The 18,436-nt window shown below is 43.1% G+C and overlaps 1 protein-coding gene across 3 annotated transcripts in view; it reads left to right on the top strand.

The window, feature by feature from the left end:
- MAPKAP1 (MAPK associated protein 1) overlaps positions 1–18,436 on the top strand; it is a 97,047-nt gene that overhangs the window by 54,495 nt on the left and 24,116 nt on the right. For 2 of the 3 annotated variants that reach the window (XM_059828810.1, XM_059828807.1), the window contains exon 7: positions 14,230–14,337. The exons of the other annotated variant lie outside the window; for it this stretch is intronic. In XM_059828810.1, coding sequence (XP_059684793.1) covers positions 14,230–14,337 — 108 coding nt within the window. The remainder of the gene's footprint in view (positions 1–14,229; positions 14,338–18,436) is intronic. 3 annotated transcript variants of the gene reach the window in all.

The raw sequence follows: 18,436 nt of genomic DNA, 5'->3' as shown, positions 1-18,436 counted from the left end.
TAACTTGATTTGCTTTACTGCAAAATTATTTTCCCGCACAATTAATCTGGCGTGTATTTCTGCTGGTCTTACTTTTACCAATACTTACGTGTTACCCAGTTAGCCTAGGCATTTAGGTGATGGTAGGTGTACATTTTAAATCCTACTTTTAGGAAGGCTCTCGGTTGGACCAAGGAAAGCACAGTTTCTCCAAGATGAAATGCAGAGACCCTTATGTTCAGATACCACAGCACGGCTAAGGCTGGGTCTGACAGCATCCCACAATGTGCAGTAGGCAGGTAGATCTTATCAGGCTTTTTATATCTGCACTAAAGCCCACATTCAATATTTTCTGTAAAATATATTTGCATGGCTTACAACTTTAAGAACATAAGAAAGATGATGACTTCATTCTTGATACCTTGTGTATCTCAATGCCATGGTGATTCTCAGACTAAATATGTGCAGGAACTATATGTACACTTGAAAGTTATCTTCCTCACCTTTGAGCTGTTTCACTCATTTTGCTCTTCAACAAATATATTGTCTGGGATGCCAGTTGCCTTTTCCTCCAGAGCTTGACTGAATGGACTATAAATCCTAATGTAAAGTAAATAAGAATGCAAAGAGAATGTGTACGGAGGCTTTGTTTTCAAACAAATTAGGCATTGATGTCAGTATATAAAACACGAATGTTCTTAGAAGGAAACGAGAGACAAAACTAAACAATGTAAAATGCTGAAACGTTAGAATAATCCTGCCTGTTTCTGGTCCATGTCAGCCTCTCTTCATTTGAAATTTCTTGTGAACAGAGAAGCCTTGTCTGATTAATCTTGTCTGATTTTAAGTAGAAATTCTTTGCAGGGTGAACATGCTACTGATTATTATTTAATAGCTGCTTCAAACTGCAAACATCCCTGAACCAGAAATGCTCAATCCTTTTAAGAACAAAATGCTATACAAGTTTAATTGTTATAAACAATACCTTCTGCCAACATTTCACAGACGTGACCTGTATTTTCCATAGGTTAGAGTCAGAGTTATTAACTTAGTATTCTGTTCAGTTTGGAGAAAGACTAATACTTTTTCTATAAATGAAAACAGCTGCTTTACAATAACATTCAAGTCCCTAACAGCTGTCAACTAGTGCTTTTTGCATTCTTTAAAATGTGTAAAGTGACTGAAAATAGTCTAAAATAATCTTATGAGTCTGGATAAGTGTATTATCTCATTGCCACAGGAAGCTGAAGAATAAGGGTAGAGAAAAACTCAAGAAACGGGGTTAGGACATAAAAATAAAAGTCTCCATATCATATTTTAGTCTCTACAACAGAAAGGAATTATAGCTGCAGAGGCCAGTTAAAATAATCTGTTCCATAACCAGGTAACTCAGAGCACAATCTATTACAAAACCATTCCTATGTTTCAGATTGTTCACACAAAGCTGTTAAGTTATTCTTCAGAACTTGGAGAACAGAAGCTCAAAATAGAGAGTGCTGCATGAGGCTCATCTTCCATTCAGAAAGCAGCTAGGGAAAAGAGATCTGAGTTTTGCTTAAATTCACTTTCTAACATATCAGTCTCAGCACCACTTTTAATGTCAAATTTCTTGTCTTAAACATGCTTCTGAAACTGTTTATAAAAACATTTTATTCAAAACTTACATGGGAGATAAGCAAAAACTGCAATGCGAAGATACTATTTGTGTGGAAAACCACTTATTGTCAAACACCCCGCCAGGCCCAAGGGAAATCGCACGGATGCCGTAACGCTGAAGGTTTTCGTTGAAGCCTGTCCCATGATTTTCCTATTCCTGCAGTATCTCAAGAGTTATATTTGTAAATACTTGGTCTTGATGCTGTGGTGCCATATTCAATTTGTCTTGCTCCTGCCTCCTGCAGAGGCTGAGGAGAGCTGGCGTTCCCAAAGCGCCGGGAAGGGGCACAACGGCTCCATGTGCCCGTGGCCGGAGAGGGGAAGGCGAGCGGGTCAGGGCGGCAGCGCTGGAATACAGTGGTGGCTGTTGGCAGCGAAGGGGCAGGACAGGAGCCATTTATAACATGCAAATTTGCTCCCTCTGTGGAGCAGGTTCTCTTCCGTTCTGAAGGCACATATATTTCTGTGGGGTCCTCAGCGAATCTGGTATCTTGAAGCGAGGGCCCAGGGTCTCTGTTGCATGTGCAGAATGGCTCTCCTGAAACTACGCCTTAGACTTTGAAACCAAAATCTGCTTCCTATCACGGACATGTCGCCATTTTAATTTCTAAATTATTGAAAATTAGGTCTTTAAAGAAATGTAACACTGTGACCTTTAAAAGTATCCCTAATAATCCCCAAACCAGAAGATAACTCTTGTAAGTTCCTGAATAGATTAAACTCCTTGGACTCTTATGTGTTGGTTGCCTTGAGATTACCGTTGGCATTAGTGAAACATTTTATTGTTATTCCCTATCAATAAATGTTTTTCCTTCATCAGAGGATTAAGGCTCCGGTGCCCGGCTGCAGGGAGTTCCTAAGGGACCTTGCTGTGAGCCGGTGCCCTCAGCGGGAGCGGAGTCCACGGGGGAGCCCATCTCGGTCCCCCCGCAGGACCTGCCTGGCTCGGGGCAGGGTGTGCCTGTCCCCCCGCGGCACCCGGAGCTGCAGCCGCCCTTTGGGGCAGGGGTGGTGGCCCTCCTTTCCGAGGGGGTGGTTGCGTGAGGCAGGAGAAGACAAAGCATGGGGAAAAGTGCTTATTCTGAGCATCTTTCCAATGGTACCTGTTCTCCCAGTTCACGGTGGGGGTTACCGGGGCATTGGAAAGCGCAGGAGGGGAGGAACTAAGGGGCTGCAGGTGTTAACACCAGGAAAGAACCATTAAGCTCCTTCCTGACGCAGGCCAGCGCGCTGCACGGCTGGCTGGCACCGCGGCGTTGGGGCTGGGGCGGCTGGGCACGGAGAATCCTGCTCCTCGGCTGCTCTTGCTGCTGGAAGAGCTGTAGGTCCCACCTAGGCAGGGGAATGGACTGGATGCTGGAAAGGGGGGGGGTGTATTTTTATTGCATACATTTATTTATTTATTTACATAAAAAGGAGAATTAGAAAGATTAAAAAAATTGTGTAAAACCATAGCCCTGTGATTAAAGCATTTTTGAGAGATGAACCACAATTAGAATAAACTGTCATTAAAGTTTGATACTGTCATTGAGTGATGGTAACTGAGGAGTTTAAATTTAAAAGTAAATATGTTAGAGTAGGCGATGCGTATGTTTGCTCTGACTCTTAAAGCATCTGTGACAGTGAAAAGCCAATTAATTTGTGTGTCCTTGCGTTTACATGCATGCTTTTCTGCTTAATGGTAGTTTTGAGTTTCTTTGGTTTTCAGTGCTTTGTTTTGGATAATTATAGCACCCCTGCAGAGTCTTCTGCCCCCGGTTATGAATGGTTTTACCTGGAAATACTTTAGAAATCCTGTCCTATCTTGCATTAAGCTGTTTATATTAGCAGGATTTAAATTTAAAAGAACATCAGTATTTGTAGAACCTTGGTCCAGACTCTCCTGCTTGCTTGCCCCCCTTTCACTGAAGAGGCAATGTAGTAAAAAAAGGCACAAGTGAACCGCTGGCCCAGCTTTCTCCCCGTTCCGCGGGTCCTGTGCCAGAGCGGTAAGGAGCTGGCTCTCCGGTCTGCGCCTGCTCCTCGGAGAGGCTCGCTGCTGCCGGGTTGTGGCTTTCCTTACCCCTCCTGCTCAGCACCCTCCGCCCCCATGTTCCTGGAGTTGTGTTTGGGTCTGACTATCGCTTGCTCTCTGCCACGATGTGTGTTAGGGAAAGTGGAAGGATTGCTTGCTTTTTGGTCTTGTAGCAAATTTTCCTCAGCAGGATTGGTGTTGTGCAGGGGGAGCCCCTCTGTGCGGGAGAGGGTGTGATAGAGGCTGCTTGAAGTGATTTCCTTCTGCCTACAAACTCCATCTCTGTTTTGCAGCGGTAATAATTTATTTCAGCAAGCCCTTTCTCACCAGCCTGCTGATGCTGAGCAGACACTGACGTGATGGGGGGACGGGGATGTTGGTGTACGTGGAACAGATCACCAGGAATAAAGTTTGTGAATAGTTTGTCAGAATAGAAATAGCTCGTTAGTCCTGTGCGTTTGGGCTGATGGGATTCTGGACATCAGCCCAAATGGTTGAGGAAAATTTTTCATGCCTGGCCTCTGAATTGAAAGTGAAATATTGAACTGAGTCTATTTTAGAGCTGTTGGTATTGAAATCATACGTTTATTGGTTCTTCTGGATTGGTAATAAAGCTGTAATTTATGTGACATTTTAAATTCTACAGTTCAGTGTTTGGATGAAAGCGACTTTTTTGTTTATTTTATCCGCTCTAGTGAAAGAAGGTACTACTGATACACCAGGTGCATTCATGGGACCATCTCTGTCCTGCCAGGTTTTTGCAAAGCCTGAAACGCACCCGTCCAGGCGGTTGTATTGCCCCTTGCTGCAATACTATTACTTGCACATCTGTAACCAGGGGAAAGCACCTTTCTCACTTTATAATCCAAGTCAGTAAGGTAGAGACTTCATGTTGATCTGCATCGTAAGTAGCCACCTGAGCTGGGATTGCAGGATGTTCACATTGGTGCCGCCTTTTAGGCAGCAGACTGCGGAAGGGACTTAGGGTTTGCTAGCTGTAACCCATACAGCTGCTTGTCCTGACATTGTCTCTTAAATCTGTGATTTTAAAAAAAAAAAAAAATCTGTATATTGTATTTCTGCCATGTACATAGGTACATTACGGTATAGATCAAACATGATGATTTCTTTCTCCTTTCAGCTTTATTTAGAGCTATATATTGCTAATGCAAAAAGAATAAAGGTCTATAGTAGCAATTAAATAGAGCACTTCCGTTAATATTCTGCAAAGACTGGTTTAATGCTAGTTATGCTGCATGTTTTCTATTCTACAAAAAAGCAGTACATAAATGAAGTGTTTGTTTCTTTTTAAGGGGCTTTTGACTAAATTCTTTAATTTCACTGGCTGTCAAGGTAGTGTTAAGTAAAATGGGTTTGAACTGCTGTAGTTTTTGTGTACTGGACTAGATGTCAGAAACCTTTGCCATCACTGGAAATTCTGTCACTCTGGATTTACTATCTGTTTCCCACAGCTGAATTCTTAAGCAGTGTGATTTAACACCTTGGCTCTCCATCAGCCGGTCCTGGCATTTATTTGAATGCATTACACCACTGGTTTCCATAAACTATTTTACAATTGTTTCATATAAATGACTGTTTATTTCTACAAAAACCATCTGTATTTCTGTGGAGAGCAGCAGATAACTGTATGTAAAATTCAGTAATGTCACAACAGTGCAAGTTAAGAAAAAACAGATTGGACTAAAAAAAAGTCTCATGCTTGTCCGTAATGTTAAAAGTTTGTTTTCACTATTTAAAGATCTTTATTTATTAACCAGCATTTGCATTTGTAATGATAAAATCTTTATTCCACTTCAGAGGTGTTGAGGGGCTTTGGGGATTTTTAACGGATAAACAGATTTAAGATGTCCTTGTAGCAGCAGGATTTGAGATGTAAACATTCTGGCTTTACAGCTATTTCCTCTCAAACTGTTTACATATTTTCTGTTGTTTTATTGTCATTGCCAAGCACACAATGGAATCCTTGCCCCTTCTGTCATGTTCTAAGAAAAATCCCACAGAAGGAGGCCTGAGACCTCTCTCTCTTCCCAGTTTCTGTGCTCTCCGCAGTGTATCGATCCCGCTCCTTCTTCAGTCCTCTGTTGTTTATAGTCCTTGCCCAGTATTCATCTTCTAGCCCAGGGTCAGTGTCCGGCGTTGATGGGAAAGCTGGTCTTCACCCCTGCCTCTCCGGAGGCAGACTGTGCCCCAGGGAGGACCTCCCGAGGACGGCGCGATGCCTCGGTTTGCCGAGGATGTGGAGCATCCACACTGAGCTATTTTAATTCTTCCATATGCTGCCCATGTGGTGGCAGAGGGAAAGCTGGAATCCAGTAGTCTTACACTTAGCGCGACTGATACTTTCTGACAGACTATTTGAAATGATAGAAATACATAAACCTCCTCTTTTTTATGACCTTGTAATAGCTGCAACATATTTCCAGCAAATATTTTCTATAGCAATAATAAAAAAGTGGTAACAAAAAAATAAATATAAATATAGTTTAAACTGAAAAGAAATCACACTTCCAAAACCCAGGGTTGGAGCCGTGAAGCAATAAATCATGTATCCTTGTGAAAGGAGAAACTTGAAACAGGAAAGTGCCACAGACATCAACATTAAATGTGTATCAACTATTTTCTTTTGACTGCTTTCCTGTCTTACTTCTGTACGTGGACAGAGCCTGAAGCATAGCTCATGTTCACTTTTGCTTATTTGCTGTCTGCCTGGCATCTACCGCCTGGGCTATTAGGCGATGACTGCCTAACTGTCTAAGTTTCTGATTTTTCATGTGTTATTTTGGAATTACAGCCGTACACGCAGGAGCACTCGAGGTACCGCGTGCCCAGCGGTACTGCTGCGGCAGGGTGCTCCTGCGCTTTCCTCCCGGTTAGCGCGAGCTGGTGTGACGTGTCCTCCGTTGCTGCGCTGCGCAAGTGCTGTTCGTCCCTGTGCAGCGACGCCGGCTCTCGTGCGAGTGCAGCCCAGGCTGTGCGGGAGAGGCAGGCAAGGGAGGAAGGGAGACACGCTGGGTGTCACGGGTGTGTGAGCAAAGGGATGGGGACAGGGACTGGGGCCGGCCGTGCAGAGAGACGGAAGTCCTCCTACAGCACCGTGAAACTTTCTGCTGTTGTTCTGGGTGACGAGCCAAAATGTCACGTCCTTCAGCACCAGGGAAGTTCAGGCAGCCTCCTAGCTCCTGGCATAGCCTTTGCTGGCTCACCGGGGACAGGTCTTCATCTGCTGTAAAACCAGATGGGTTTTACCACTCTGCTGAAATACGGCGGCATGCATATCCCTTTCTGCTGCAGGTCTCAGCAGATCTTGCGTTTGGAGGCTGAAGGTGTTCTCGCGCCAGAGCATTTCTGTAGGGAGTTGTCTGAGGAGCTGTGCCAGGAGAGGAGGTTTTAGAACTAATCCACAAAGAGTAACAAACCACCGTGAGCAGACAGTAGTCACTGAGAGGTTTGGAAGAGGTCAGATAGGAAGATGCTGTGCTGTTAAATATGAAGTATAATATGTTGCTCATATCTGCTTCTCTCTTGGGTGTGGATGGTGGCAAGTATGACCCCTGTTTGTTGAAAGCCAGTATACCTGGGGTTCCTTACCAGGCAAACTGCAAAATTGTAAAATTAAATTATAGCAAAGAGCAGAATTAATAGATGGCATATGGACAAATGCAATATACTGAGGAAAAAATCGGTGTAGCTTTTGTAGAGCAGGTTGTGCCTCAGAAACCGGTGAGCAGAGACCATCTGAATAAGGATGATGTGTTTTATATAGCATGCTTAGATTTCCCAAAAAGATTTGACAAAGGCTCATAAAGCAATTAAGCTGTCACAGGATGAGAAGGAGGATCCTTGCACGGATTAATAATTGATTAAAAGACAGGAAACAAAGAATAGGAATAATGGCCCTCCGTTATTAGTAACTAGGTTACTGGTGGAGTTCCAGTGGAACTGGTAGAACCTGCATTGTTCCGTTAATGTGGGGCATGGAAAAGGATGTGAATGCTGATGTGACAAAATGTGCTGTTGATACAAAAGAAGTAAGAATAGTGCAAATAAAAGCTGTCTGTGAAGCATTGGAGAGGTATCTCTCAATGCTGAGTGACAGGACAATAAAATGAGAGAGGGAATTCAGTGTCAATGAGTGCAAAATAATATACATGGTGAAAAGCAACTGTAACTATATGTATACAATGATGGGCTCTAATTACCTTCCGTCAGTCAAGAAAAGTATCCTGGAGTCATCATGGGTAGTTCTCTGAGCACTTCAGCTCAGAGCTTAGGAGCAGTCAGAAAGACAAATTGAACATCAGAAATTAGGAAAGGAGTAGAGAACAAAACAGAAGGTGTTACTATGCGAGTCCGTAAATCATGATGTGCCCACATCTTAATTGTTCTATTTTATCTCAAAAAGGATAATATAGAAGTAAAAAGATGCCGAAATGGATGAGTGCTAAAAAGGATCAGACATGTGAGATGGGGAGTAGATGCTAAGGAGAGAAGATCTTTTTCTAGTTTGGAGAAGACATGACTGGGTACAAGAGAAGTCTATGAAGTGCACGTGGTAGAGACGGTAAATTGGCAGGGTTTTATCACAGTTGTTCATAACACAAGACCTGCATGCCCCAAAAGCAGTGGGTTGGCAATGGCTTTTTGAAACAAAAGGGAATTCTTTTTCTCACACAGTGCAATCAATTCTGGAGGTCAATGTTATGGAAATCAGAAATTCAAAAGTGTTTTGAACAAATGCGTGGACCGTAAAGGGAGCAGAAACAGCTGACAAAGAGCATGGCCGGAACTGGGGCTTTTGTGAGAATTATAGGAGCTCTTGAGAGGGAGGTAAAGATAGGGGATAAATAGGACATAGCAATGTGTTTTGTTGCAGAGACTTAACACTGTAAAATACAGGTTCAGTTTTCAACCGTTTGGGGTTTTTTGTTTATATTGGTCTTTCTAGTTCAGGTTTGACAACTCCACAAACATTAAATATTGAGGTAAGTCTTTCTATAATTCTTATTTTACCCTATTAACTAGTTTGGAGATGGGTTTTGTTTGGGGTTTTGTTTAAAGCCTCATTCTATCTTTAAGTGTGAGTGTTTGTTTATTGTGCAGATTCAACCCCTGACCGTGGTATTCTTCATTGCTATTGAAAGTTAATGGGGGAAAAATTGCATTCCAAACATTTGAACCTGTAGTAGCCATGGCTGAACTTAGTTGATCTCTGGTGATCGGTTCAATTTAGTTACGATTTTTAGCCATTAGGCTGGGGCTGAATGATGGTGATTTGGTTGAGGCCAAATGTCTGTAGAAAATTGGCTGTTTGATAAGAGCCCTGTTATCAGAGGGGGATACTTTCTCATTTACATTTAGATGAGTATTGATTATTTATTTACTCAGAGAAGTGAGATTCGTTCCCAATCTTATCTCTCTCGTCTCTGCTTGTCAGCAGAAAGAGAGATAGAGCTCCTGACATCAGCCCAAGATAACAGCACTTTGTAGTGAAGATAAAAGTTGGAATGGGCCTTTTTCTAGTCTTGACTGAAGGGATAAGTTTTAAAAATTAGAACTGATGGGTCATGCTTTCAAAACCCCATTCTGAAGGCTTTGCAGCTTAAATGGCAACAGAATTGGTTTGGTGTTATGCGAATGGCCATTCGCCTTTTGTAAGAGAGCTGCTTAATTTGATTATGTGGTGGGATTCTTCCTGGGGCACCTTTGTATTGTGCCATGGGAAAGCTGTGGATGTAGTCTTGCGAGTTGTTTCCTTGTTTGTTTTTAATTCCTGAGAAACCTTCCTCTGTTTAAAGAGGTGTCTTGAAATAACGAAGCACAATGGATATCTGCGGGCAGAAACTATGGTGTGGATGGTTAAATGGGGATTTTGGCAAAAAGGATGCACGTTACGGAGCATCAGCTCTGCAGGTGAGGCGTGCGAGCGCCCGGCTCCAGGGGTGCAGAGCGTGGCTCCGGGAGCGAGCAGCTCTGTCTGTCTGTTGAAGTTAGCCCCGTTCCTCCGCAGCCGCTGGTCTGTCAGTACACCAGAACAAGTCTAGAAGAGAAAAATTGCTGTTGCTGGTAGTATTTGTGGTGTGTGGTTTAGGCACTCGCTCCTGCATGCGGGACGCTTTACCAGTAGAGTGGCCCAAGAGTGGAGCAGACCCAATGCGTCAGGCCACCGGGTCTGGGGAGAAGGGGCCCGGCTCTCACCCCCTCCCTGGGGGCCTGGGGGGGCCTCTGGGGCCCTGAACAAACCTCTGCTAGTTTTTGAACAAAAAGAGTTTGCTTGAAGGTATAGCCACTTCTCTTTCACCATTTACTGGCTCGTTTCAGGCTGCTGCCTCGGTCCCCTCCTTCCTCTCCAGACGCAGGAACACTTGTTTCTCCAGCCCTGCTTGCTTTATCCCAGCACCAGTTTCTCTCTCTCCAAGTGTTTGTGACAAAATTACAGAACTAGAAGAGGGGTTCATAGTCATTAGCTTTGTCTTCTGGGTATTTTGCCCTGGTAACTTCCACCTTCACGTTGTCACTCCCAGCTTGGTGGTGGAACACAGTACACATGGTTTACTCTCCCCGCTCGCTCCTGCGAGCAGCGCTGTGTGAGAGCCCTGGCCTGCGGCCCCAGCCCGATGCCACTGGATGCGGGACGTGCTGGAGCTGCGGTCCCCGCCGTCAGCAGGGGAGCTCTGCTTGGGTCGCGGGCCAGGACCGTCCATGCCAGGATTTTAAAGGTTTATTTTACAACTGTGCAGAACATTTGCCTCCGATTACAGAAATCCATAAAATCCAGCTTTGGTATTACCACTTGAAATTTTGTTGAAATTCTCAGAGCAGTATTCTGTAGGAGACCGTTAAATTACCTAATATTTCTACTACAATGACATCATCTGAACTTGTGTGAGAAGGCTGGTAGTAAAACTCCTCCACAGAATCAGCCTAACATTTTTCATCTGTTGTGAAGTAGAGGTCATGTAAATGTGTACAGATATTTAAAATAGATTATTTAAGAGTAGATACTCTCTAAGAATCCATTTACACTTTTTTTAATTAAGTTCTTAGTATTTTCTGTTTTAAAGGAATCACTCATATGGAAGGTTGCCTTGGTTTCTGATCTGTAGCTCTATTTCATTGCTTTATTAGCAGACAGTTAATACAGTCTTGACACAAACCGGATAAAACAATTTACCTGATCACAGAATTCTCAAGTTGCTCCAGATAAAAATCATCCTTTGACATCGGTGTGGACATGTTGAAGGTTATGATCACCGATGGCTCTCCACAGGATGGCAGGAAGCTTGTTCAGCAACATGAGGGTTGTTTCCGAGATGGATGGTGACGTTCTTTTGAGTGGATCCAGCTGGTGGAATCGGACCCACACAGAGGGAGGATGAACCACTGCTGAGCTCCTGCGTTCAGCCTTGTCCCCTTGTCGTCATGTGCATATGATTCTCTGATAATTTTAAGGCTTTGGTAGTGTTGATGCCTGTCCTTTCGCCCCATCCCACCGTCGCAGAAACACAGGGGCGAGTCCATCTCTGTGCTGGAGAGCGCAGCGTGTGGTTCAGTGCCAGTCCCCTGCGGCAGCTCTCACGCAGCACTGAGCGAATGAAAGAAAATTGTATAAATAGGAATTATTTATTGGGGTAGGTGAAGGTATAATACTTAAAAGTGTGTTTTACGGAACAGATCTGCTTGGCTCATCACACACGTGCTCTGGGCGCGTCCAGCCGAGCGGGCGGCTGTGGAGGTACCAGGCGAGGCTGGGGCTGGGAGCGGAGCAGGAGCTGTTGCCACACTGCGCTCCGGAGGCCCTGCCTAGCCGTTAATAGTTCCAAGAGGGGCTAATTTCACTTCTTCTCTGCTCTGATTTTTAATGTGTTTGGGGTGGGAGTGGGAGAGAGGCTGTAATGAAGAACCAGGGGGCTGGGACAGTGGTGGGCGCTGGCATCAGCAGATCCTGGTCCCAGTGAAGCTCCGTCCGTGGTAGGAGCACTTGGAGTTGGGGATTTGGTACCAGGTACCAAGAACACGGACATTCAGATGGGAACCAACAGTTCTGCAGGCTTTGTCATTGCTGGGTATCGTTCAGCATTTGGTCGTAGTTTGGGAACCTCTGGAAGGTGCTTCTTACAAAGGGACAAAGCAAGCAGGCTTTGCTCTCACTGGTTCTGTTTTTAAATCTACACCAGTTTTTAAATACAAATTCATTTACCACTTTAATATTTGTTTCAATTCAGTATATTTTGCTTCTGCCTAACAAGCCAGGCCTCTGTTTATTTAATTTATTTTAAATTTTTAATCACATTTCCAGTAGCTGGGAGAGGAGAAACAATGGTGCTATATATATTTGCCTTTCTGTTGTTTGTGCTGGTATGAGATGTCTCTGCTGTTTCTTGAGCGCGGTTTGTTCTGTAAATGCTTCAACCAGATACACGTGCAGCTGCTGATTGCGCTGGGCAGGGAAGGAGCAGTTGTGCTTTCCTCCTGTGGCCTGCGAATAGCCTGGCTCCGTAGCTGCTCTGAGAGTCACCGGGAATGAGGGGGCTCCATTTTACGGAGAAATAATGTTCCACTTCGGGAACAAAACGCGCTTGGGCCGTGTAGGAAGCGCTTCACATGGCTTCTGGGGAGACGAAATGAGAAACTGTAATTGAAATTCTGCTGTAGTAAATTTAAAATTAATTGGCTAACAAATTCCATTTCTTAGGCATGCCATATGAGGCTAAAATACTTAATTTTTTTATATGTTTTAAATATTTCATCATATACTATCATAATTCAAAGTCAGGAAAAATTCAGAAATATTTTAAGTACTGATAAAGAGGGAATAGATTTCGTTATTTCAGTTCTAGGGTTTTTTGTTACATTAAGACCTGCTTAAAGGTGCTTTGCATCACTTAAATTTTTCTGTTTAGTGTTATTTTACTGGATTATACAGAAATTACACAGCTGAGAACTTTGTGTGCACTTCAGCTCTCGGGTGTGAGCAGGAGTGGAGATGGCCCTGCGCTGCTTGGGGGTGCAGCGCGGGCAGGAGCACGTCTGCCTCCACCAGCTCCCGCCTTTGGAAGTGGCTTTTCTTCTGCCCGGGGTCCCACATGGAGTTTGGCTTACCCGAGTCACCCCTCTCACCCCGTTGGGTCCTCTCCCGCCTGCTGTTCAGACAGCAGGCCTGGAGCCAACTTACAGGGGTTTCACCTGGAATTGTGTTAGTGTGTTCTTTTTTTATTCCCGTTAAGGCATGTAGTTTAAGGATCCATTCAAGGATCCTACTTGAAGGATCCAACTGAAAGATTTTTTTCAAGAAGTGAACTAATTTTTGTAAAAACAAGTTTTCAATACATTTTCTGTGTTTGGAAGACAGTTTTTAAAGTAGTATCATCTGTCCTTCGGTGATTTGGTTTGAGAAGAAGGAAGCTGGCACCTGAATCTTGAAGAGCTACAGTTAAATGTAATGTATATGAAAATAATTCATTTGAAGCAACAGCATCTGTACATGCTTATGTGTGCTGCAGTTCAATGTTAACAGCATACAGATCTGTGGAAAAAGATAAAATCCATCTCTCGGTGACCCTTTCTGCTCCTTGCAGCTGTTGAGCTGCCGGGTGATGCCAAACTCCATCCAGCACGTTGCCTCGAGTCAGCCTGGGAAGCAGTGCCGATGGCTGCTGATGTGTAAGGAAATCCTTACCCTGCGCTTCGGAAGTGCAGCCTTTTGAGAAATGCTCCATTGGCAGAGGTAGAAATAGCCAAATTATGTGTCGTGGAGCTGGTTTTCACAACAAAATGCAATTCATAAAAGAAGGGCTGCTTTCCTTCCCGGGTATTTCTCAGCGCTCTGTGCAGACACTGCCGAGGCTGCAACAGCCTTACGTGTGCAGCTGGGATTTTCTTGGCTTTCCACACCTGCGGAAGGTGTGAGCGTATGTTTGGTTGAGCCTGCACTCAAGAAGCAGGCTTTAATCCCAAGCTGGAAGAGTAATGCGCTCGGGTACGCAGCGTAGCTCCTGTCTGGGCCAGCTGTGGCGCGTGGGGCTGGACTGCGTGTGCTGCAGCCCCGGGCAGTGCGGGAGGGGGCTCGTCCCTGGCAAACAGCAGCCAGGGTGACAGTCACAGCAGCCTGTCTTCAGTCTATAAGGAGCCACAGAGAGGGCAGAGCAAAGGGGAGCAAACACATTGTGCTTTTTCACATCAGGAAAGATGCCCAAATAAGACAACAGAGATATACACCAAGGTCTGAGTAGATATTTCTTGCAACAGGCAATACCCGTGTCTTGCAGCACGGGCAGGGTATTCAATACAGGCTCATCTGGTGTAGGAATAATACAGAAATGCTGGACAGGAGTTTGTCGGGTAGCGTTGTTAGATAGCTGAAGATGACTGGAATATGTTGTTTCCTTGCACACCATCCTCCACCTTTTTCTGATAGGGCCCTTCCCTTTGGCAAAGAGTTTTGAAACATAAACATCTACCTGCCATACTTCTAGGCTACAAGTAATTTCATGTTAGTTGAACATGATAAGCCATCACTTTGTTAGAAAACAGATGATTTTACAAGTTACTTTATGTTTCAGGTCCTCAGTATCGGCTGGAGAAGCAGAGTGAACCTAATGTCCCAGTAGATTTAGACTGTACCTTGGAGAGCCAGAGCACTTTGGAATTCTGCCTTGTCCGGGAGAACAGTATGTTTCCCCTTTTCACTTTTGCTCTTCTAAATTGCTTAAACTCACATAAGTTATGTATTTTGGAATACAAGCTGTACTGTCTGGGCAAGTAAGTTTTGACGAGACTCTCTTTCCTGAGGCACTTCTCAGTTGTGCCAAAACAATATTCCAGAGGGAAATGATGGATTTCATACCTTTCTAGTAAATAGTCTGCATCCTGTTTATCACTTCATGATTAATCTTCTTCTGTTAAACTCTGCTCCGTAAAGTTATGACCAACCCTGAAAACACTGGAAATATGAAACTTTTTCTGTTGCAGGCATTGCTTAGTGACTGAAGTGATTGGTGTGCAGTATATTTTGCCATGTCAATACAGCTGTTAGAGGTGCTGATTTTTTTTCTAATAGGATTTAAAGAAATTAACCATGTTGATATAATTAGAGCAGTATGATGATTTTTAAAGTGCTAGACAAATAAACTTCTCTCCAGCAATGCTCAAATATTTTTATTCTGTTACTGTTTTAATGGTCCTAATATTATTTCCTGATTTATTTCTTTACAAGGAATTATATGAAACTTAAAAAAAAAAAAAGACATTTAACATTGATTTGTGTTTGTCCTCCATAGCATTTTGGTCCGTCCTTCATTCTTTCCAACAGTTATGCTCTCAGTTTTTGGGTTTTTTTCATTCCATTTTAATTCAGCTGTAAAAATGTTGATTGTACTAATGAGGAGACCAGTAGCATTCATGCTCTCAGCCAAGACCGTGCTCAGAGTGTTTGCTGCAAACAATCATAGTAAGAGCCTGTTTCAAGTCGTAGGAGAGTTTCTTCTTTCTTTACAAAGATTAGACCTTTCCATTTATGCTTTTTGGCTCTAGCATTTCATATTTTATCCTAGAATGACAGCAGAGCATCCCCAAAGTACCTCCTAATTCCAGTGGCGAGTAGTAGCCTCTACTCCCATTTAAGGAATGGCAGGGGTGAGACGCAGCTGCTGTGAGCTCTCTGGTGGTACGTCAGTGCTGGAGCCGAGATTAAGCACTCACAGTTCTGGCTGCCGTTCTCCATAGAGTGGGACTAGCTCCCAAAATATTCTTGATGCTCCTGGTTTATTTCTTCATAAAATGGTTCTAAGAAACTGGGGGAGTGAATGCGGCAGAAGGTAGCAGGGGTGCTGTGCATGAGGAAATGGAGCAATTTTAACCTCGCTAATCAAGTTGCACTCTTCCACAAGCCAGAACTCCCCGACGTCTGCATCCTGGCTATTATTTTTGTATCCATTTTTAGTCTATGAAAAGATAGATACTAGTCATACTTCCATAGGTTTTGCACATCTTTATTAAAAATAACATTTTTTTTAATCCAGGCTCTGTAATTAAAAGTGTATTGTATATACTGCATTTTTAACATATTTTTATCATCTGTGGAGGAATCCATGCTGTGGCTGGTAGCTATAGCTACTGATGCTCTTAGCTCTCACGAGCGAGTAGGTTCAGGTTGCACCATTACTTCAATAGTAAATCTGTCGTAGGTTTGTAAGTGGTTTAGCAGGAGGCATTCGGTTTACTCTGCATCAGTAGCAAGTGCCCCAGGAGAGCCTCAGAGGCCCTGTCTCAAAATGAACGTTAGCCGTAACGTTGATGGAACACTTTTCCCTTGCCCTGAAGTCCTTGTGCAGCGACTGCTCCTCTTCCCTCCTAGGCGAGGGGACACAAAAGCAAGCTCCTTGGCAGAACAGAACGTGGAAAGATCCCTGAGGCTGTCAAGTCAAAAGTACTCTTAATTCATGAGCTCTCCTGGCCCTCCTTAAGCAAACCAACAGTGCCCATCTAAGAGTGTGACCTGGAGCCCCTGCTAGGATGGTGATTTACCCATGATGGGGAGCACGCTGGGCTGGACCCCGAGGGCTCCCCCGGAGCTCCCCGTGCTCCCGGTGCTGCTGCAGCCGCCATCCTCCCCTGCCGCAATGGCATCACATTGGTAGGTGGTGGCTTTTTGTCCGTTCGTGGGTCTTGTGTTTGTCAGCCAGTGCCCAGAACATGGAAAAGCGAAGGCAAAACAGATGTTTTGACTCTGTAGAGTTCAGGAGCAAGTCACTGTTTTAGTTTGTTCAAGGCTGACAGTAATCTAGGCAAAAAATAAATGCTTACACAAATTCTGTCTTTCTTCTGTTGTGCTATTACTGAATGTTTTCTGAATTGATACCAAACTCAAATAAGGAGTGCAGGAGAAATCTTATGCTTACAGTTTTTCCCCAAAAATGTGGGTGAAATTAAAGTGATCTTCCATTGTCCCTGCTCAGGGATGTATGTGAAACACCCATGCAGTTAACTCTCTACACGCATAGACGTTCAAGGACAATACAGTATATAAGATCAGCCATAATTCATGCATTGTACAGAGCCTGGTTCACCCAATACACAATAAGAAATGGCATTTTGTAATGCTTAAGGAGCTATCTTTTGGCATGGCATTAGAACAGAAATATTGACTGTTTTGCACTATTAATGAAATAATAGCTTGAAAATCCTAACATCAAAATGAAATACTAATTTTGTGCATTTTGTTTTTATTTAAAATATGTTTAGCTTAGATATGCCAGTCAGGAAAAAACTGTTATAACAGCTATTATTTTTCAATGTGCTCTTCATAGTCTCATATTCATTTATAAATACATATATGTATGATGCCAAACATCCGCTACTAAAATAGCTGCCAGTTTCCTTTGGGCAAATAGAAAGTTTATATTTCAGGGTACTAAATGAAACAGAAAACATTATTAAGAAATATGTATGGAGAAAACCCCTATCTACCCAACATTTACTAATAGCATTCAAACTAATAAACTGTTTCCAGTATGCAGAACTTTTTAACTCACACTAAGATTTATCTTTAAACGGAAAGCCTCCACTTTGTAATGTGAAATGCTTTTATGTGTAGTAGCAAACTGTTCATGGCTAATTTAGTTTTATTCTTACCATCTTACTTCTGGAAAGTTCCTCTTTCTCATTTTATCATTAGATAGTAATTAGTATTCAAGGGAAATTGGTCTTAATATATTAAAATTGGTTTAGTGCCTTTAGACCTGTACCAAAGCCAATGTCTTATTGGAAAATGTAATTGGGGACTCTGTGTATGTAATTAATTGTATTACAATTAAGAACTTCAATTAAGCAATATACTAGTACATTAAAGTAATAAGGGACATTTTTGCAATGCTGTTAACTTTATATTTTGTTGTTTTATCGAGGAAATACAGGTTCACTTGCTCTTGAATAGGCCACATACGGCATTTCAATATTCTGATATTACTAATGTGTCATTTTTATATGTCCTCTAGTGCTTACAGGAGTCCCTTTTGGATAAGGCTCCTTGTTTTAGCTTCTGACTTATTTTCAGACTCGTGCTTCCGGTGCCTGTTGTTTCATTACTGTTTGTCTCATCTGAAAATCAGGATTTTCTATGAAGAGATTGGACTGAGTTACAAATACAGCTCTGTATTTCACAGTAGTTCAAGTACTTGAACAAAAATACTACCTCTATACTGAACCTGGTTTAAAAAAAACAAAACAAAGCAAAAAAACCCCAAACAACAGAGTAAAGATCTTCAACTGTTGTTTCCAGACTGGGAAATATGTCAGTTTTCCAGATGACCATCAAATGTAGAGACTGCAAACTGGCACCATGGCCGTGACTTCTAAAACATCGTAGTGCTTCACCACAGTGGCTGTCTTAAAGTGTAGAAGTATGTAGCCCTTGATACCATTTTTGCTTTTTATTCAGCTTCGGTGGACAGAAAACACCACTCTTTTTTTTTTTTTTTTTTTTAAAGTAGGAGGCTGTGGTTTAATGGTTTGTATGGTTTTGCTGCAGAAGCAATCTGAGCAGAGATGGAGAGCAGTCCGACTGGCTGCTGGACTCGCAGTCCCTCCTCTGATGAGGAGCAGGACAGGAGAGTTGGTAAGAATCAGATGGATAAAGAAAAAAGACATGTAGCTGCATGGAATGCATATGCTTCTGTATGGGATCTCCCTCCATCCAGCACCGTGCGTTCTCACACAGTGACTTTGGTTTTAGGTATTTAAAAACATCATTTCTGTGAGAACATCGTTAGC

Source organism: Gavia stellata, chromosome 24 (assembly GCF_030936135.1).
Source record: "Gavia stellata isolate bGavSte3 chromosome 24, bGavSte3.hap2, whole genome shotgun sequence".
Taxonomy (NCBI): domain Eukaryota; kingdom Metazoa; phylum Chordata; class Aves; order Gaviiformes; family Gaviidae; genus Gavia; species Gavia stellata.
The sequence above is the reverse complement of the archived record's forward strand: the minus strand, read 5'-3'. Positions and strand labels throughout refer to the sequence as shown.